A 19,629-nucleotide genomic window follows, 5' to 3' on the forward strand; every position below is an offset into this window, starting at 1 on the left:
ACTGAGTAGAAGCGGTAAGCTTGACATGGACAACAAACCCCCAGAATATATTGTATAGTGTAGTTACGGCTCGCACAGTCTACGCTACTACAGCGTGGCGGACAGGGTCATCATCAACCGAATGTCGTGACTGGGGAACCCGACCGCTTGTGTCTCTTTTGCTCGGAAATGGACCTTCTGAAAGTTTCAGAACCCACTTATCCCAGAGGCGTAAGGGCGTGTTTGTTTCCCCTGAAATGTGGCTCTGAATTGTTCAGAGCCGTTTTTTCAGAGTGCTGTTTGGAAACGCTCTGAACATTTCGGTACTGAAATCGCTCCAAAATCCCCGTTCTGAAATTTTGAGTCCCACCTGCGATTTCTGGCCAATCATCTTTCATCAAACTCCCAATTTTAGAGTCCAACATTCAATACCAAAGGAGCTTTAGAACGTTTTTGAACCGAATTCTGAATTTTAGGATGGCCCGTGTAACCTTTCTGAAAACTATTTCAGAAAACTCACTTCAGAAGGCCATTTCAGAGGAAACAAACACGCCCTAACTTTAACCTTCTGAAAGGTTTAGAAGGTGGATAAGGCCAAAAATCCACTTTCTGAATTGTTCAGACTCCATTTCAACCATTTGACCAATCAAAGAGCGTGCATCGCTTTCTGAACTTTTCAGCAGCCTTTTGCTTTCTGAAAAGTTCAGAACGCTAGATTTCTACTATCGCGATAGCGATTGAAGATTGCGCAATGCTTTATCGATTAACAATAAGATGAAACCTTCTAAAATTATAGAATTTAGAAGATGACCCTAATAAGAACCGAAGTTCCAAAAAGATTGAAGTGCACTCTGGGAATCTTAGAGTAGAGAGGGAGTGCAGCCGAGAGCATTAACACTCAAAGATGGGCTCGAGTTTCCCAAGACCCAAACAGCTTTTGAAAAAGCTGGTTCCAAAAAATGGTCTCCACTTTCTCTGCTTGCTTGGCGTTCAATTCAGAATTGGCCAGTGCACGCCCAGGGAAATAGTGGGTTTCTGAACATTTCAGAAGGTCCATTTCCGAGTCAAAGAACACGCCCTAATCTTAAAAAGACGAATGAGGACGGAATGTGGGCGAAGAGATGGATACCGGTACCTCCCAAACAAATGGCGGGTGTGGTATGAAACTAACGGGTATGCAAGAAACGGAGTGGCGATCACCAGATAGTGCGCAGCCTCGGGTTCGACACATAACAGCTCTATAACAGAAATACCTACATCTGGTAGTTGAAGTAGTTACAACATGGCTTGTTCGACGAACAGTCGTTGACTTTTCTAGGGTTCTGGCATGTACCACACAAGAATGAACATAAGGAAGGGTATATTGCAGGTTTAATCAGAAGTTTAGCATACTAAAGGCCCACGAAGCCGACAAGGTGAGTAGCTTTCATATGTCCAAACCGGCTACAGTAAGGCCTTGGGTCGTCATTGGCCAGACTGCGACCTGCGCGGAAACCAAGAACTGAATTAGACGAGACAACTGGCTGTATCTTATACGAGACTAAGGGCCAGGCGCTCCTGTGTATTTCGGTAGGAGGGAACGTCGCGAGGGATGGTATATATCATGCGGCTGGCTGGAGGCGAAGACAGCCGCGGTGGTTGGTCTCTGACGGTTGACCTTTACATAACCAGACAGCACGAGTTTTGCTTCTTCGCACTCTGGTAGAACATCTTGCTCTGCGCACTCAAGTCGGAACTCTTGGCAACCAGGTCGTCGAGCTTCTCGCCTCGTTGCAGAACCTAAAACTAAGTTAGCATGCTATAGAGCACTGCTACCCTCCGTGGATGGACATACGCTATCAATAGCCTTGTGTAGGACAATCTTGGTCTCGTCGAGCTCCTGCTGGATCTTTGCGATGCTGCTCGCGTTGTTGGCATCCTGGTAGTCGCGGAGGTACTGCTCGATGGCCGGGAAAGGGATGTCGCCGTCGTTCCTGGCGGCGTTTATCGTGGCGATCGGCTTCTCCGAGAGGAACTGGTCCATGAGCTTGGAAAGGACACTGTGGGCGGCGATAGGAGGGTAGTCCTTGGTGATGACGACACCGCAGACACCCTCGGAGCGGGCATAGGCGTGGATAATGTAATCTGTTCGGACACCACCTTGTCAGCTAGGCACATGAATGCGAGCAGAGAGTTAACCATAGACGCACCTTGCTCCTCAACACTTTGCCTCTGGCCAGGCTTCGTCCTCTCTGCGACAGTCCTGCTGATCATGGTCATGAAGTTCTTGTATTGGTCTCGTGTGAATCTGGAAAAGTCGCTAAGCTCGTGGGCACCGCAGAGCTGCACCGCAGGCTGCTCGGTGTTTTTGTAGATCTTGTTCCCGGTCAGCAGGTGCCTTCTTCCCCCCAAAGACAGCCGTATCTTACACCAATGTAGTAGAGCTTCATGGTGGCGGTATTTGAGATGTCCCCGAGGTTTTGTTGTGGTCGTGTTTCAAAGCTTTGGCGCAAATCAAACGAGATTCGCAGTTGATGGTTCTTGAATGTCCAAGATGATGCTGATGTCTCGCGATGGTTTAGAGAAAGCCGATGTGACGGCGTGGGGAGCAATGAGGTCTGGAATTAGCGAATCGTGGGGTACGTCGTTGAATTACGTAGGTGGTGGGTTGCGAGTTATGATGGTTCGGTCAAGGAAGCGCGTCGCTGTGTCTGTCGTGGTTCGGGCTCGAAGATTGTCGATGGCGGCGATGGCGATGCGATGGAGTGTCGTTGGAATCAAGCTGTCGTTCGAGGCTGAATGGCGATGTGTTGAAGCCAACCACAGCCGCCGTCCGCTTCTTGCTGAGCCGGGCCATGGCTGAAGCACAGTCAGGCGGGCGTCGGCCAAACACCGCCCCGCTAGTACATGTTAGTGCCTACAGGCCTGTAAATGGCCGCGACCCAACGATAGGAAGACCTTGTCCTAACTTGTTGCATCTCCGTGGTCCTTTCTTTGCTTTGTTCAACCAGGATGATTGATACGTGCAATGACAAGGACGACCGCTCAGAACCTAACAATCGCGCTTGTCAAGAATATTCTCCTGGACCTTTGAACAACAGTTTCCAAGGGGACAAACTGATGATGCGGAAGGTAATCAAACACAACAAAGCCGGCTCATGCTTATAACGAGGTTTCCTGAAGCGATAAAGGGTCTTCTACCGTGTTCACCCGCAAAGCGAATATGTTCGAGACATGTACTTTGTTCCGAGTCTGGAAGGGATCGCGGACCTCTCAATGTCACGCCTATGAGGTATATGATTTTCATGATCTCTTATCGTATCTCAGCCTTTCGGGTACGTATCATTCATGGTCGCACAGATGTTACTACATACGACCATCGAACCGCGTTACCTACGAGTCTGTACATCACCAATAATGAAACTCTGGACATGTATCGAGATGCCAGACTGGTGATGCTGAGACTCTTCCTACCAAAGTTTGACCTTGACGGATAGTGTATGTAATGCCGAGGAGATGGCTCAAAGAGGAAGGGGATTCGTGAGGTGATGAGCGTTCCTCCTTCCACACCAGAGTTAACGCCCGATGGTGCTCCACCGCTCTTTGCACCGATTAGGACAAGCGGTGGCTCTTTGCCATTCCCGTCGTTTCCCCAGCGATCTCACTCTGCCGTCGCGGTGCCGTTCGCTTGTGAGAAGAGCAACGGGATGCTGGGGACGTTGGGACGGCGACGAAGCGCAGTGGACACTGGACTCTTTTCCGCAGTGGGCTCGCAGTGCAGTGGCTCGAGGGTGGGTGGGTGGATACGCTGCTGCAGACCAGGGCCGAGCCAATCCCATTGGCTGTAAAGGCAAGTCCAGGGTGCAACGTTCTTGCCGGGTACGAAACCTGGACAGGAACCATCGTTCGCTCTTGCGACCTCGTCCCCCTGGTCAGCTTCTCGAGCCTTGTCCACACTGGTGAGCGCTCCCTGCCAGATCCCCATCGATGCGGTCTGCCGTCGGCCAGACTTGCGGACTTAGGCTTTGACAAGCAATTTGAGGTATCCACCTGTTGGGTATTGGAAATCGATAATAGTCATGGTGCATCCGTGTTCTATATTCCTGCAGAGTATCTGTCTTCTTCACCCTCAAGGAGAGATATCTACCTGGGTATCTGTCCCGTACATAGCTGGCGGTACTTCTGCGACCCATCATCCGTCCGTCTTACAAACGAGCGCAACTCCGTTCGGCTCTTATACCTACCTACCTCTATCCGCTCCCTGCCAACTCTACTTCTTTGCCTCTCACCCTCTCATTACCTAAACCTGACCTTTTTGCCCATGTGCAAGCAGCACACATAACTCGGAGTTTGGACACACACGGACCCCTCAAGTCTATATCATTGACGCATCAACTAAACGAGGTTGAACGGATGCTTGCCGACTGATTTCCGACCGCTATCACTACCAAAGTTACCTCAACCTCACCCTTCCTTCAACATCGCCCATCCTTTATATACCTTAAAGCAATAAGCTTCTCCACATCAACCTTTAATCGCTCTTGAGACGTCTTCAACTTCGTCTCTTGCGACTTCCCATTCTGTCTACTACGACAATTCAACAAGCCGCACGTGCCAACCATCCATCCCCGCGCTCCCGACCGCCACAGAAATGGCTACCGAATTCGTGATGCCTCGGTTCCCCAACAACCAGCAACAACCTCATTTCCAGCAAACATATCGTGGGTTTCACAATAACCCGAGTATGAATCGCCAACAGCCGCCGCCTCAGCAAGTGAGCACGGGTGCTCCTTATCAGCCATCGGCCCAGTACAACGGCAACGGCAACGGCAACAGCCAACAAATTTCACCTCTCAGTACGTCTGGGAATGTTTCGCCAACCTCCCCAAAGACCCTCACTCGTCAAATCCGTCCGCTGTATATGCCGGCTGCCCTCAGGCCGAACCAGTACGCATCCAAGCCGCCGACATCGAGGCCCAGCTCCAAAGACGAGGAGATCGAGGAGGAGCGCAAGTTGAAACCAAACACCAGCTACATCGGACGGGGTGCTTTGGGGCGGTTGAGCAGGAGAAACACCGGAGATAGCGGCATGGGCATGTGCATCGACCCCAACGTGAATCTGGATCATTATCCCCAGCCGACTGGGGTGCCGACGCGGAAGCACTGGAAGGTACGTTTCCCCCATTTTCCCTGTCATGTCTCACTTCGGTGTGGCCTTTGTGTGTTTTGAAGTGACACAAGATGCATGGACTGACACAATTTTCCTCTACAGCCCGACGCAGAGTCTACGGTATGCGATGATGCCAGGTGCAAGAAGAACTTCAACTACTTCACCCGCCGCCACCACTGTCGCAGATGCGGAAACATCTTCTGCGACGTCCACAGCGCATTCGAGATCCCCTTGGACCAAGATGCGAACTACAACCCCCGGGGAACTCCGAGCCGCGCTTGCCAGCATTGCTATTCCCAATTTAAGGAGTGGCGAAGCCGGGCCAACAGCCAGTCGTCGACCAGCGGTTCGTCTATCTCGGATGGCAAGACGACCAGCTCTGAGCCGGGCAGCCCGGTTCTTGCTTCTCCCATAATCCCCACGGGGATCAAGATGGGATTCAACCTGGGATTACCGAGCATGCCCGAGGTGGCCCACAGCGTTCCTAGGGACTGGAACTGGAGCACATTCTGAAGGCATGATCGGCCTTTGTTAAAGTCTTTGTCTACAGAGAGAGGGACCTCTTTCTTGCACTCTGCGATCCAGCTGGATTGCTAGCTTTCGGATCGATCGCGCAGAGTATGTGTGCATTTACTACTCGGGTCGAATCGCACCGGAGACGCGGAGTTGAGTGGATCCTCCCATCCGGCAACGGCGACGACAACGACCAATATTTTTTACGACCGACATGGCCCGAGATTGAACGAAAGGCATATACGTTCAATGCGTCACGCACCTAATATGGCACAATGAGGTGGAGTTAATGGGTTGCATTGCTTCGGATGAACATTTTAGATGGTTCGTTTTGATCTACACAGCATAGAATCCCCCAGCACTTGCGGGATTGAGCGTCTGCTTTTCGGCTTGCTTCAGTTTATCACGACCTCTTGGCTTTGGACCTCGCAAAGTCGGAAAAGAGCAGCTTGCGTATTACAACAAACATACCCTCCGCATCAGACGGGGACTGGCCCTCTGGCGGGATGGGCACTGGCGAGGTTGACTCCTTTTGCTTGCGTTTACCCTTTGGGCCTACACACAACAAATTGCCCAGGGTTTGCTTGCGCGGCATTCCGATTTCGGTGGGCTTCTCGTCGAGCGGAGGAGCACACGACTCGCGCTTTGCAGCTTCAGACCCGCATCGTTGAGGCTGCTCGCTTCGACCCTCCACGCCGGGCTAGGGAGGTTCCACGTCGTCCCGCTCAAGACTCCACTTTCTTCACCTTCGACGCGGTCAACCCCTACCAATCCTACCAAGTGGAGTTCCGCCGATCTGGCTTTGGTGATGAACAGTTCGATCTGGTCATGGGATCAGAGCAAGCACTTGAGCGAGGGACCAATATTCCCTCTCCCGCATCATCATCATACGATGATAACGACAGCTACGTTCATGGCAAATGATCTTTGCTGCTTGCTGCTCTGTGTTTGCTTGCTGGAGTGTCCTTGATGGAGTTTGAGAGTTGTTGTTGAAGTTTGCTGTTGTTTTGTTCTTTGCTGTTTCTGTTTGAGAAGGGGGGGCCAGCCGCCAGCTAGCTCAACCCACCGGTTTGCAAATTTGCATAATTGGCGTTGCCCGACGGAATGTTTACTGTTTTCGTTTAAGCATGTCCGAAGAAGGGGAGGACCCTTTTTTCGGCCTTCGCGATGTTGCTGTTTTTTGTTGTCGTTGTTGAGATCTGCATCATGTTTGCGTTTGTTTCAGCTTTTACACTTTTTTCCTTCTCTGGTTCAAAGAGACATTGCTACGGGACAGTTTACAGGCGTTTTTTTTTTTTTTAGAAGATGTACATTTACAACAACAACATGAGACAAATGAGAAAGAAGATGGAGAACCGGAGGCTATCGGTTCATATTCAGAACTTCAGATCGGCGTTTCGCTCCCTCCCTTTGTGTGTCGATATTCATGTCTGAGTGATGTAGAAGGAGGATATACCAGTCAGCGTGTTAGACGGAGAAGTTTGAAAGAACCCAAGCGGGTTCCAGGTACTCGTTCGAAGAGAATTGTATTCAGATCAGTTACAATCAGCTCTCTCTCCTGTAGTCCTGTTGCTGTTGTACACTCCAGTAAGCCAGTAGTCACCCTGATCTTCCTTTCCTGAGATGTCTAGGACATCATCATTGAGGGTTGAGCATACCGGCAAGTACCATTGTCTAGTCCGTTCCTTACGAGTAGTCCTAAGTAGTATCATGCTAGGCATGATCGTCCTTAGAGTCTTAGACGAGTGTCTAATATCAAGAAAGCTCTCCCACAAGTCACAACGGTTGTCAACCTGACACTCCCACTCTTAACTCTTCTCCATTGGCATCCTTGTCTCGCCACTCACGGCCAAGTTAATGCAAGACGGGCGGAGTGCCTAGAGGTACATATGTGCGTGACTGAGTGGCGTTGGCGTGCGTGCCTGCGTGCCTGACATCCTGCAGCCTGGACTTGGACGGACGGTGTCCACGCCGCGGGATGACATCGTCGGGCGCCCAGGACTCGGGAAACTCGTTTTTGTTTTTTTTTGGGTTGCTGTAGAAAAGACAGGGTTAAAGATCTGTCAGATGCTTTTTGTGGCCGTCAGAGAGCATCTAGGTAGGTACGTGGTTCCTGGACACCTTTGACCCTGCAACTTGGAAAACAAGTTTTTCGAGCCTTTGCTGCAGCATCCAATGCACTTCTAACCAACCCTTCAACCCCTCCAACTGATTCAACTCTCAAAAGTCGGGGGCAAGGGGGCCAATTTTGATCTTACAGCTGATTGACCAACCGACTGACTGTAATTCTGTTGTACAGCCTTGCCTTGTCAAGCTTGACCACAGTGGATTTTCCAAGTAACTAGTGGCTACAAGCAGGTACACAGGCAGGTCTGCAGTAGTATTCAAGTTATATAGGCAGGTAAGCTAGGTAGTCCTCAGCTTTTGATGAGGAAGGACGGGGAAATCGGACATGTGATTACAGAACAAGGGGGAGACATACCTAGGTATAGGAAGTGAGAGAAGAGCAAGAAGAGAGGAGCCAGAGAGAGAGAGATAAGAGAGAAGAGGAGGGAGAGAAGAAACGAGGAGAGAAGAAAGAAAGAAAGAGATAGAGATTCCAAGGAAGTCAGTTTCACTTCACTTCCCTTCCTCCTCCTGAGACACATTCGAAATCTTAATCCAAGTGTGTAATCAAACAGCTCCTTCAACTTTTTCGAGACCCTTGAGACATCGCGAATTTCCATCCGAGAGCGAGACGTGCAATACCTACACCCACACGGCAGTCAGTGCTCGCAAGAACAAGACTGCTGCCGCTCTCCACACAGGTCAATGTCATTAAAAGCCCATTTGTCAGCTTTCCTCTGAACAACAAAAGTCGATCAGAACGCGAACAACATATCTTGATACTCTGTGTTAATAGCTCATCACCAATGGAATCAAGGAGACAACCGACGGAACGAACAAGACCTAAGGAAATGGTGGCATTAGTTTCTGTAAGTGAAGTACTACAGAGACGGGAGGTAGGGCTGGGCTTGGAAGATTAGGTAAGTAGTCAAAGACTGCCATGGCAGGTGCGACGGTACGGTTGCTTAACCCCCGCCGATAGAAGAAGACCGGAAGCGAAAGGCAGAAGGGAAGGCGCGGAGAGCGGGCAGTTCAGTTGGTCGCATGTTCTTCTTATTGGGAAAGAACACTGCACCACTGGAGATGCAGTACTTACTGTGGGAAAGATACCGTAAAGACTCGGGGCGTTCGTTTAGGGGTTCCAAGGCCTAACTGACAGAATCTATGTATTAGGTACCTTAGGGTTTGGGTTTTTAAAGAGATTCGAGCAGTCTGCAATGCTAGAGGTGCCTCAAGTGTACTGATTATGCCTGATTTCCCTGGAACCTAAAAACGAACGCCCCGAGTCTTTACGGTAGTTGGAGGTTCATTGGATTTTCAGGCCACGGTCCATACTGGAGACTTGCTGTGTAGAAATGACTTGACCAAAGGAAACACCACAATGTTGAGTGCGTGAGAAACTTGCGAATCAGTCTATAGATCCAGCACTCCGTTGGTTATATTCCTTTGCGTTGTTATCATGACATTCAACGTACCCCATCTGTACAGGTGGATAGGTTACTACTATACCGGACGAATGTAAACTGGCAACGTTGACGCTTACACGCCGTTAGCCTTTGACCATATTGGAAGAATGTCCGTAGCTACCATAACGTATGAGAGGTTATAAGTATGACAAGGCATTATGAACAGGATTGCACTCGGTGGGAAAGAGCTTCACAAGATTTAGAAGTTTGAAGATGGACCATGAATAGTTCTATTCTATGAAGTACCAAAATATGCTGATGAAATAATGATATGCCCCAATAACCCAAGCAAAATACCCGTCCCATGCTAGTTCCTGTCCCCTTTTCTCTTTCCTTATGCTAATAAAACCGAATCCACGTTAATCATTCCTCGTCTAAGAAAACCACAAAATTTCTTGTTTCCTATCTTTGAACAACCTCGAACGGCCGATTGGCACCGCTCTTGGCTTGAGATAATCTGCAACCGCCTTTAGAAATACGGGTGTTCACCCACAGACCAATGAGGTGTGGGCGCGGCGCAGAGAATCGGGTATCTCTGTATGTCAGGGTATTTTTGTTTGCTTCACCTCCTTTGTTGGCTCAAAGCAGAGACCAGGCAGCGAGGGAAGGAAGATACCAAATGAGAGCTGACATCATCTGGCCTTTTGAGGCTATCGCCAGGTCTGGATCACGACCGGACTTGCGGCGCGTCATAACCCCCATTCATACTGGAGGTTATAGGGCTGACTACAAATCGATTGGTGGTCAACTGTGGTCAGAGACCGTTTAAGCGCGCTGGCGGAGGGTGCGCTTGGAGCCAGAGCGGGTGGTGCGAGCCTCGGAGGCGTCCTCCTTGGTCTCGCCATAAACCTCACTCTCCATCTTCTTGGCAGCCTCCCAGCCGGCCTTCTCAGCCATGGCGACGTTGTCGACGGGCTTAGCGTTCTTGGCCTTCTCAGCAGCATTGCTGCGGCGGGTGTAGCTCTCGATGAAGAAAGAGACGAAGAGGTAGGTGAGAGGGGCGAGGTAGAAGACGTTGAGCCAGATGGCGAAGGTCGAGTTGTTGTTGGTGACGCAGGGGACAACGCGCTGGCCATAGGTGGCATCGGCGGCGTCGATGCGAGTAGCGTTGCCGAAGACAAGGACCTTCTGGCTATCGACAACGGTGCTGGCGGCCTCGGCAGCGGAAGCAGTCTTCTCGGGGTTGGCGACAACAACGGGGATGGTGTAGGAGACGAAGGAGTGGACGATGGCGTAGGAGGCACCGAGAATGAACTGGGTGATCTGCATGGTGGTGAGGGTACGCTTGATGGGGGTAGGTACGCGGACGTTGAAGGCAGTAACGGTGTAGTAAGTGTACTAAGTAGGAAACTATTAGCTTTTGTTCATGCTTAGAAAGCGAGTATTGGCTTTGAACTTACCATCAGAGCGTGGATGAAAGAGTTGACGAAGCAGAAGACCCAGATAGGAGTGGACATGTAGCGCATACCAGCCCACATGCAGAGCATAGCACCGGCGTGGTGGTAGGTCTGGAGAGTGGAGCTAAACTTGCCCTTGGCGAGGATAATGAGGGTATCGAGGACCTCGTAGAACTTGGAGAGGTAGAAGATCCAGCCGTAGAAGGCAAGACCCTCGTTCCAGAGACGGCCAGAGTCGAAGCGGCTGGGGTTGCCATCGGCACCGAGGGTGACGTGGGGAGAGTAGGTCTGGAAAGCACCGGCCTCATCGTTGTAGAAGACAGAGTTGCTGAGACCAGCGCGACCGTTGACGCGGCAGACGGAGTCGACGAAACCAGCGAGGCCCTCAGGACCGAAGGGGCTCACGAAGGAGCGGCGGACGGCACCGAGCATGCCAATGAAGGTCCAGGCCGAGTAGACGGCGAGGAAGACATTGTGGGCAATGACGAACCAGTGGAAAGGCCTGGTCTTGCTGATGGCCCAGGGCTTCTTGCCGGTGGACTTGTTGTACATGTTGAGGAGCTTGGCGGTCACGGCGTAGACGGTAGCGATGGTGAGAGGGACCTTGGGGTCCAACCAGGCGTAGTAGACATCATCGGGGATGTTGAAGACGGTCGCGGAGTTGGGGCCGACCGGGGGAGGGGGGACGAAGCCCGGGTTGGTGGCGGGCGGGAACTTGAAGAGGGATGCCTGGGGCAGGGAGAAGGAGATGGACGCCATTCTGACTCCTGGTGCAACCTAAATCGAGTTGAATTCGGTGAAGGATGGTGTTGAAAGGGAACCGGGAGAGAGAAAGCCTGAGAACCGTGACGAACGTCTGCGAGGTTTTGTTCTTGCGTCTTTTGTCGTGACTTTTTAAACAAACTTTATAAGAGGATCCCCAACGCTTTCGGGATCGTCCAATCTCTGCGCCACACTAGCAAGGTACTGGGTACTTTTGGGTACCTTTGGGCACAGTACGTACTCGGGTGTGTTGCAGGGGTGTGGTGAACGTCGGCAACTGGCCCGATGGACGCCTGGATGAAGTTGTTGCCGGCGTCGGATCTGCTCGGAACGGGAGTAGGACGAGCGTGATCAGATAGAGGTTTGCAAACTTGATGGGCCAGTCAAGATCCTTAGAACCGGAGTAGAACAACTGAGTGTTTGACCGAGGAAAGAGAACGGGAAAGTAGAACAACTTAAAAAGAGGAGAGTGGGTAGGTTCCATTATCAGCAGCCAGAGATGGCCATCATAGATAGGTAGAGGCGATATGCTCCTCAATCTCATCACTGCAACAAACTTGAATAACGGGGTCGAAGGGGGCAGTGAGCGACGAGCGGCAGGACCGATAAGGTACCTCGAAGGTAGGTACGGGCAGAAACCAAGGCGAAAATTGTTGGTTTTCTTTTCCTTCTTTTGCCAGCAGCTGGGCTCGCATGGCAAGACCACTCCGGGGCATTGTCCGTCCGGCACCTCGCAAAGGCACCTCCAAAGGCACCTCGCAATGGAAGGCATCTCACGCAACATGGCAACCTCTCTCGCTGATAGCACCAATAATACCAGAGCGCTTGCTGTTACTGGTGAGCCATGAACCAGACTTCCCAGTTCAGAAGGTTAACTTTTCCAAGGGCCCCACCCAGAACCCATGGGGTATCACAGACTTCCATAGAGCTTCCATAAAGGCAAATTGGACAATCAAAAAAGCAACAGGAACATGTTTGCAAAGCATTTCAGCCAACATGTCAACATTTTACTTGCCAGTATTTCCAGCATCGTGGGCGTTGCTCTCCCACATCTCTCGCCGCTGGGCAAAGGTCCACTCATGCACCGAGTTTATCGCGACTCCGCGAGTTCGTGGGACTTCAGGTATCGGTACCTTGACAGTACAGACACCGATGTGTAAGCCAAGACCCGTATTTTACCAAAAACAGAAGGAGAAGGGCTCGTTGAGGATTTTCATTGGCTCACCATGCTCTTTCCCTACCCAGCTGATTATTAACAAAAAGGTTGATCCTGGGCAATCGAAGGTTCTGTTGATCATATCGGGAGCCGCGGGGTGGCAGCGGCAGCAGCAGCAACAGCAGCAGCACAGCAAGAGGCGGCGTTTATCGCTATCTGCCAAGGTAGGTGCTTGTCATTGACGTGCTATCATCCGGTTTCCATCATCCAGCAAGTCGGCTGCCAGGCATCGAAGCGGCGTTGCAGTGTTGTTGACAGCAACTGAAAGATGGACAAGATTTGGCGGCATCGGATCGCTCGGTGGCGGGCGTGAGCGGTTGTCTTGACATTGCGAAACCGACTGGAGTGTCGATGCGTTCGAGCGACGGTCGTGGGCGGTCATGGAGATCCCGTCGTTGCCAAACAAACAGTCGGGCGGTGATGTCAGTTTGGAAAATCGGATGAGATGGCTTTTTGCGACCCAGGCGTGCTCTTGGCGTTCCCGCTCCAAATCTCGGAACGGTTTGGTTCGTTCGATCAAGTCGATTTCTCTAGGCCAATTTGGTTTCTTGCCACGAATTTTGCATGTGAAAGTTCAAGACAGGGAGCTTATAACTTTCGAGACCTAATTGGTGGCATCCGAAGGCGAAGGATCCATTATCCCGAGCTTCGTCAAAAAATGAGGTCCACTTTGTAGAGTTATCGATTTATCGCACTCAAAAGGCTCCAAGAGAACGCGGTTCACGGTTGTCAGGCGCGGTTCTAGGCGCTCGAGATCTGTAGGGCTACAAATTCAACAAAAATCCCAGAAAAGGCAGCCTTTTTACCCCTCTTTTACCCCGCCATTTGATCCACATCTCCCCAACAGTTGGAAAGAGCTTGCACATTTCATGCGCTGTAACCCCGCGCGCCTTCCGCGTCTGTGGTAGGGTGTCGCAGGGCGGGCGGGAGGTACGTACCGCTTGTGCCTTGCCTTGCCCGCGCAGAAGGTAGCACAGCCGCAAATCTTGGCATCAAGTTTGGGTTTCTGTTGAATGACACGGTACAAACACAAAGTGAGCCTCCGCTACGACTTTTCATTGCGACTGTTGCCTCCCACGACGTCAGCAATGGTTTGTCGTCGAGAAAGGTGAGAAAAGGGGTCGTGAGGGTTCCCCAGACGAGACAAAAGTCAACAGTCCGACATGCACGTGAAAAAGGAGCATGGATCCAAGAGCAAACGTGCTGTCAAACGCCCACGCTTTTTGAGTTTTTGATCGCCAGTTTTCTCCAGAACAACGTCCACTTCCCCCGCGTCCCGTCCGTGGCCGTGCTCACTTCCCGTCCCGCGTGGGTATCACAAGGATATTGAGCCTTGAAGGAGAATGTGTCGTCTTGTGTATCCGAATTTCCAAGGTACCTTCCTCTACTTCACGCGGAACACTGATCGCCGTTCAACAAAAAATGGTGATAGCTACTTCCGTTAACAATGGCCGTCTAAAGAGAGCACGTGGAACAAACATCATGAGTTCAGGGTCTTTTCTGCATCGGCAATGCTGCACTTTGCCTATATTTACCGAAAGTCCCTTTCCAGCAAAAGAAACTCCGTCGCTATGCCAAAGATGGACTTGGACTTTTATACCCAGCCTTGGCGACGACACCCCCAAGAGTCTGTCTCTGTGTCAGAATGTTGATCCACCTTTGAGTTTTACCGAGGTGTGCACGAACACTCTTCCCGTCTTGGATAACCATGTGTCAATGAGGCCGGATCAGATGAGGGGTGAAAGAGGGGGTCGAGTGTGAGAATTGAGCTTGATGTTTGTTGAGAGACTCTGTCTGATAATGCATGTTTGACACTATTCGCATCTCTATCTCGTCCGGCCTGGGGCGTGTTTGGTTCAAACAGCGAGTGGAAAGAGCGAGTAGAGTTGGGTACAAAGCTAAAATATGCAGTAAATCTGCAGTCTTTGACCGGGATATTGTACTATGATTTCTTTTCTTCTTTCATTCTACACTGACAGGGTCCGTTTCTACCCTACAATTGAAGGGTAGAAACGAATCCTTGTCAGTTGGAGTTGGCATAGCCTGATTAGGAAGGAGAATGCAGGAATATGTAGGATTTTGCTTATTCAAAGGTTGTGCAGGAAATCGATACCTAAATGCGACATCGCATTCTCAAAATCCGAAACTCCATAAATGGCCTCTTCCGTATCCGACCCCACTCCGCCCGGGCTCCCGCCGCTACCGCCCGGACACGGAGATTACTTCACCAAGACGCAGTGGACCGTGCTCATGTCTCTGCTGGACGCTACCATTCCTTCCATTACAGCAGTCTCAAATAAGAAAGATGACAAGACGCAGCTCGGGATTGCCGATGCCGGATTCAATGAAATCGTCAGCAAGGCACAAGCCAAAGTGATATCTGGCCGAACGTCCGTCCGATGACCCGGCCTTCTGTTGTGCCGTGCGCCGGACCCTCGGCACCGTCTCCGCCCCGGAATCAGCTCGGCGCCGTCTTATTCGCTCTCTCGCAAGCCACCACCAATCCGGTTATCCATTCAAATTACATGAGACCAAAACCCGGAAGTCACTTTTGAGTGTTGCCCCGGACTACCCCTTTTCCATGAATCCAGATGTAAACAAAGCAAGACGAAACCATGAGTCCTGAAGAAGGACGAGGTATGCAGAAGAGATGCGAGGTGGGAGATACCCGCGGAGTTGGATATGTTTGTATGATATGGTATGTATGAGTGATGATGGGTCCATGGCTTTGAAGATGATGGGAATATTCAGAAATAAAGTGGTGGTTTGGAAGGAATTTCGCCGTCGTTTGTTTCTCTTTGACTAGTTGTTTGACTTGGGTTTAACAACTTGCGTTGCAATGTCAGCATTTACCAAGAGTTAAAGAGCAATAATCTCCAGTGTATTCTCTTCATAACATAACGCTGATAGCATTGCCAGGTAGTAACCACATCTTCCAAACGCATACACTAAACAGGACCGTCTTGCAACAAGAAACTGATACTCAGGAGACAACAATCGCAACCGGTGATAATCCATTACTGCTAGTACCAAGAAAAGGTATCCCCTCCTCGTGTTCTCATATCCCATTCATAAACCCATCAAACCATCAACCCGTCATCCTCCTCTTCATCATCCCCATCCTAATGATCCCTCCCCTTCCACCTCTCCCCGAAATACTTCCTCTCCTCGACCAGCGAGGTGTTGTTCCATCCTACGCCCCCACAACGCCATTGCCGTTCTTAACTGCCCCTGGACCCTGCACCTCCCCAGCCGTGCCAGCCCCAACCACTTCACTTCCAGTAGCCCCAGCCCCAGGCCCCTCATACTTCCCTAACCTCGCCGCCAACATGGTATTCTGCCTCTGCAACTCGCCCACCTGCTCCCTAAGCATCTCCATCTGCCTCAACGCCAGATCCCTCTCGGCCTTGACCTTCTCCATCTCCCTCAGCACGTTGGCCTTCTCCTCCTTCTCAGCCGCCTTCCTCAGCTTCTCCTTCGCTTTCCGCTCCTCCCGCAGCCGGTGCTGCTCCAACCGCGTCAGCTCGCGCTGGTACTTCTCTTCCTGCTTGGCGATCTCGCGCTCGTGCTTCTCGCGCAGCTTGGCGAGGCGAGCGTCCTCGTGCGCGGCCTTGCTGCTCTTGCTGTGCTTGGAGGCGGTGTCGTCATCGAGGGCGGCAGCAGCAGCGGCGGCGGCGAGTCCCTTCTCTTCTTGCTCGCGCCGCTTGGCGGCTTCTTTGGCTTGGAGACGATGCAGTTTCTCTTCGGCCTTGCGGTGGCGCTCTTCGAGCTTGCGGACTTCCTTTTCGTGCTTTTCGCGCCGGGCGGAGTAGTGATCGGGGAGGTGGATGCTGCCGTTTTTGCCGGTGGTGGTGGGCTGGAGAGAGGAGGCGGATTCAGTGGCGGAGAGGTCGGAACGGAGGGAGGTCGCGCTGGTGGGATCGTTGGTACTGATGTCGCCGTTGCCGTTGAGGGATTGGCCGGATGCGTTGACGGCGTGGCCTTCTCCTTCCGTGGCGGAGACGAAGCTGCGGATGGATGATGTGTCGCTTTCAATGACAGAGGAAGAGGTGGAGGAAGCGAGTGAAGCGGTGTCATCTTCGGTGTCGTTGGTGGTGCCGGCAAAGTTGGCAACTTTGTTGGCGACGGCATTGCCTGCTGCGCCGAGAGCACCGGTCAACATACCGTAGAGGCCACTCGACTGCGAAGCAGGGGTTTCTTCCTCAACAGCCTCTGACTCTCGTAACGGGGATTGGGCATGGTCGACCTTATCGACGCCAGCAGTCCTTTTCTGTTGTATGGTAACGTCCTTGCGCTGAACATCGTTTGGTACCGTCGTAGCTGCACCAGGTTGCGGGACAGCCTGGGTCGTTTTCTCCGGCACCTCATCATCACTGCTTCCGGCAAGCTCCTCAATACTTTTGGTCGACAGCCAGTCCAGTAAACGCGCGGCATCATTAGTTATACCGCCAGGAGTTCCCCTTTCGACCATGAACCTAGGCACACTGCCTCCGGGGTCACTGCGTGTCACCATGAGCCACTCGACAGCAAACTGTTGGTCATCATCGTCTCCCTTAAAAGAAGATCTGCCACGATCATCAACGCCGTCTGCCGCCGCCGCCGACGCTTGCTTAGCAGACCGCAGCACAGCCTCCTTTTTGATGTCATCCACGCCTGCCTGATCCAGCGCATCCTTCATCTCGTGAAACTCCTCCCTACTGAGTTCCGCAGAAGATTTCGTCTTTCTCAACGGCCTATCCAGCGGTATCTCCCTGATAACCTCGACAGACTCGTACTGTCCTCTGATGAAGTTGGACCTAGCCGGGGCATCTGGGTGTTCGCAAGGTCTCGAGACCAACATGAACTGTCTCGGCTGCCGCGGTCCTCCCTTTTTCGAGGCAGAGGAACTTCCACCAGCACCAGCCCCAGGCCCAGGCATCATCAAACAAGTGACAAAGTCCCTAGGCGTAGTCGGCCCAGGAAACCTCGCGCTCACCAGGAACACCTCCAGCTTCCCTTGCACCTCTCCCTCTCCCTGCCCTTGCCCTTGTCCTTGTTCACCATCCCCTTCTCCTCCTCCTCCTCCTGCACCAACCCTCACACGCTCAAGCCTCTTCTCCCCTCCAATACCTCTAATATTCCCCGTCCCCGGCTCCGTCCCCTTCTCCTGGTACCGCTTGATACTTTCAGCGAACTCACTCTCCAGCCCAGCTCGCCACTTGTCAAAGGCCACATCCTTGTGGACGCTCCTCCGCGCGAACCAGGCCCCCTTTCCGTCTTTCGCCGAGAGCTTGTACACGTTAATGCCGAGCGGGTTCTCTTTCGTGTTGGAAACTTTGCACTCCTTCCACTCTTTGCGAAGCTTGGTGGCTGTTTCGGCTGCTTCCGCTGAGAGCTTGATGGGGTGGGAGCCGGAACCGGAACCGGTTGTATGATGGGTTACGACCGAGTCGGTTGCTGATCGGGCGCGGCCGTGGGCGGCACCGGCTTTCGCCGTGGCGGCAGCGACGCTGGGTGGTATCGGGATCGAGTCGACGAGGGTTTGGGCGTCGGAGAAGGTGGAGGTCATGAGGGCTTGTAGGTCGGAGTCGGGTCTGCCGGCGAGATCGGTGGGCCAGGAGATGGGGCCGAGGGCCTTGAAGGGTTCGTGATGCGCTGGTCCGCCCATTGTGCTGGCGACGGCTGGATATGGTGAAGTTGAGGTTCGTTATGGAGGTGGTGGGTAACCTGAGGACGAAGCTGAAAGAAAGCGTGCGTATGTAGCCGGGCTCTACACAGATACCACTGTCGAGGATACGGTGAAGGTTGGCAGTGGTGAATGATGGGTCAAGTAGAAGGGCGATCGTATCGCCATGTAAATCCAGGTGACAGTATGGTTTAAAGTAGGTACTCGTATGTGATAGCGTAGATGGTAGGTACGAGATCGACAACTTCGGAGTTCGATTGCAGTAGACGTTCGTGTAAGTCCCGTCCGTATCAGTTTACTAGTTGTTGAAGGAGTTGTTCTCTGAGTCTTGTTGATCTTTGAATAGTAATTCAAGTTGTTCGAGCTTATCGTTGCTTCTGCTGTATATAGGTTTGTATTTTAGGAACGATCTAACCTCCAGGTCATAATCAAGAACTTGACCAAAATCCAGACTGCCAACTGACAGCCAACAACAAGGAAAGAAGAGCGTGTTGCTCTTGGTTGTCTTTGTTGACGTCATATCTCGGGATTCCCCAGGGGCACGTACAGGGGTATAGAGTCCAATTGGTTTGTTTGTTAGCTTGGTACTCTTAGTATATTGGACGATATCCATCCCGAATTGTCCCCAACTTCACAAGGACAAATTGAATGGCTAAGCACGGATTAAAAAGGCATTAACAAGATTGAATATGACATATTAAACTTTGGAAATAGCGAATTAAAGATAAGATTACGCTTTAATCATAAAACCAAACGAATCAATTAGATATAAGAACACATAGGGAAGTTGATCCGGGTCTTGAGCTAACAATCAAACCAGGGTTGGAGTGTATATAGGGTGCACTAACAGCTCCATCCCCTACGTACCCCTGGGGGCCCTCAGGGCCCTACCGTAGAAAGCAGGTCCCGTCATGCATTAAAACTCGTCTACGGAAGCAGAAAATCAGACAACAGGGCAGCACGAGGTGACACAAGGCGCCAAGCTTCGTACATGATCTGTTCGCTAGTTTGCTTCATATGACTAGAAATCGAGAAGATTTGTCAATCCACCTCGTGCGCCTAGCCTAGCAACGAGTTGTGATGATGCATTCATAATGCGCCGAGAAAGTACTTTTTCTAATGGTCGTAAGAATTAACCGAACATGTCACGGTCAGTATATTACACCTTGGATATACTCTTTCACGCATCTAAACGTCTTTATTACACCTTTAAACCTAAACTCGAGGCAGTTCCTAGATGTGAAAATCCCTAATGGACTCTGGCCGATATGTTTCTAAATTATTGTAATCCCCATGACAGTTTTGTAACGGCCTTTCCCAACCGTAACGAGCGGTATTGGACTGTCCGTGTTCGGTTTATTCTTACGACCGCTCGC

The 19,629-nt window shown here is 51.5% G+C and overlaps 8 protein-coding genes across 8 annotated transcripts; 5 read left to right on the forward strand and 3 right to left on the reverse strand.

The window, feature by feature from the left end:
* Positions 1-1,390: 1,390 nt before the first annotated feature.
* Positions 1,391-2,527, reverse strand: B0H65DRAFT_276387 (Longin-like domain-containing protein). The gene is made up of 4 exons (XM_062822812.1): positions 2,388-2,527; positions 2,169-2,334; positions 1,814-2,103; positions 1,391-1,758 (listed from the first exon to the last, which is right to left on the reverse strand). Exons 1-4 carry the CDS (start codon positions 2,406-2,408, stop codon positions 1,639-1,641), a joined length of 597 nt encoding a protein of 198 aa, XP_062679872.1. The 5' UTR covers positions 2,409-2,527; the 3' UTR covers positions 1,391-1,638.
* A 443-nt stretch (positions 2,528-2,970) lies between these two features.
* Positions 2,971-4,455, forward strand: B0H65DRAFT_579061 (uncharacterized protein; the record flags this gene model as incomplete). Its single annotated transcript, XM_062830750.1, has 3 exons — positions 2,971-3,090; positions 3,286-3,293; positions 3,724-4,455. 3 exons carry the CDS (start codon positions 2,971-2,973, stop codon positions 4,298-4,300), a joined length of 705 nt encoding a protein of 234 aa, XP_062679873.1. The 3' UTR covers positions 4,301-4,455.
* On the forward strand, positions 4,456-5,802 carry B0H65DRAFT_276422 (uncharacterized protein). Its single transcript, XM_062822813.1, has 2 exons — positions 4,456-5,128; positions 5,231-5,802. Exons 1-2 carry the CDS (start codon positions 4,610-4,612, stop codon positions 5,639-5,641), a joined length of 930 nt encoding a protein of 309 aa, XP_062679874.1. The 5' UTR covers positions 4,456-4,609; the 3' UTR covers positions 5,642-5,802.
* Positions 5,690-6,871, forward strand: B0H65DRAFT_276430 (uncharacterized protein). The gene has a single exon (XM_062822814.1). It carries the CDS (start codon positions 5,963-5,965, stop codon positions 6,563-6,565), a length of 603 nt encoding a protein of 200 aa, XP_062679875.1. The 5' UTR covers positions 5,690-5,962; the 3' UTR covers positions 6,566-6,871.
* Positions 6,872-9,748: 2,877 nt separating this feature from the next.
* B0H65DRAFT_276462 (GNS1/SUR4 family-domain-containing protein) lies at positions 9,749-11,717 on the reverse strand. Its single transcript, XM_062822816.1, has 2 exons — positions 10,614-11,717; positions 9,749-10,551 (listed from the first exon to the last, which is right to left on the reverse strand). Exons 1-2 carry the CDS (start codon positions 11,367-11,369, stop codon positions 9,979-9,981), a joined length of 1,329 nt encoding a protein of 442 aa, XP_062679876.1. The 5' UTR covers positions 11,370-11,717; the 3' UTR covers positions 9,749-9,978.
* On the forward strand, positions 11,718-12,901 carry B0H65DRAFT_276461 (uncharacterized protein). The gene has a single exon (XM_062822815.1). It carries the CDS (start codon positions 12,066-12,068, stop codon positions 12,768-12,770), a length of 705 nt encoding a protein of 234 aa, XP_062679877.1. The 5' UTR covers positions 11,718-12,065; the 3' UTR covers positions 12,771-12,901.
* Positions 12,902-14,726: 1,825 nt separating this feature from the next.
* Positions 14,727-15,446, forward strand: B0H65DRAFT_474030 (uncharacterized protein). The gene has a single exon (XM_062827227.1). The coding sequence runs from the start codon at positions 14,743-14,745 to the stop codon at positions 14,989-14,991; it is 249 nt and encodes an 82-aa protein (XP_062679878.1). The 5' UTR covers positions 14,727-14,742; the 3' UTR covers positions 14,992-15,446.
* On the reverse strand, positions 15,447-18,235 carry B0H65DRAFT_499104 (uncharacterized protein; the record flags this gene model as incomplete). Its single annotated transcript, XM_062827822.1, has 2 exons — positions 15,447-17,572; positions 17,663-18,235. 2 exons carry the CDS (start codon positions 18,233-18,235, stop codon positions 15,782-15,784), a joined length of 2,364 nt encoding a protein of 787 aa, XP_062679879.1. The 3' UTR covers positions 15,447-15,781.
* Positions 18,236-19,629: the final 1,394 nt, after the last annotated feature.

This window comes from Neurospora tetraspora (genome assembly GCF_033439725.1).
Source record: "Neurospora tetraspora strain CBS 560.94 chromosome Unknown B0H65scaffold_6, whole genome shotgun sequence".
NCBI classification, from domain to species: domain Eukaryota; kingdom Fungi; phylum Ascomycota; class Sordariomycetes; order Sordariales; family Sordariaceae; genus Neurospora; species Neurospora tetraspora.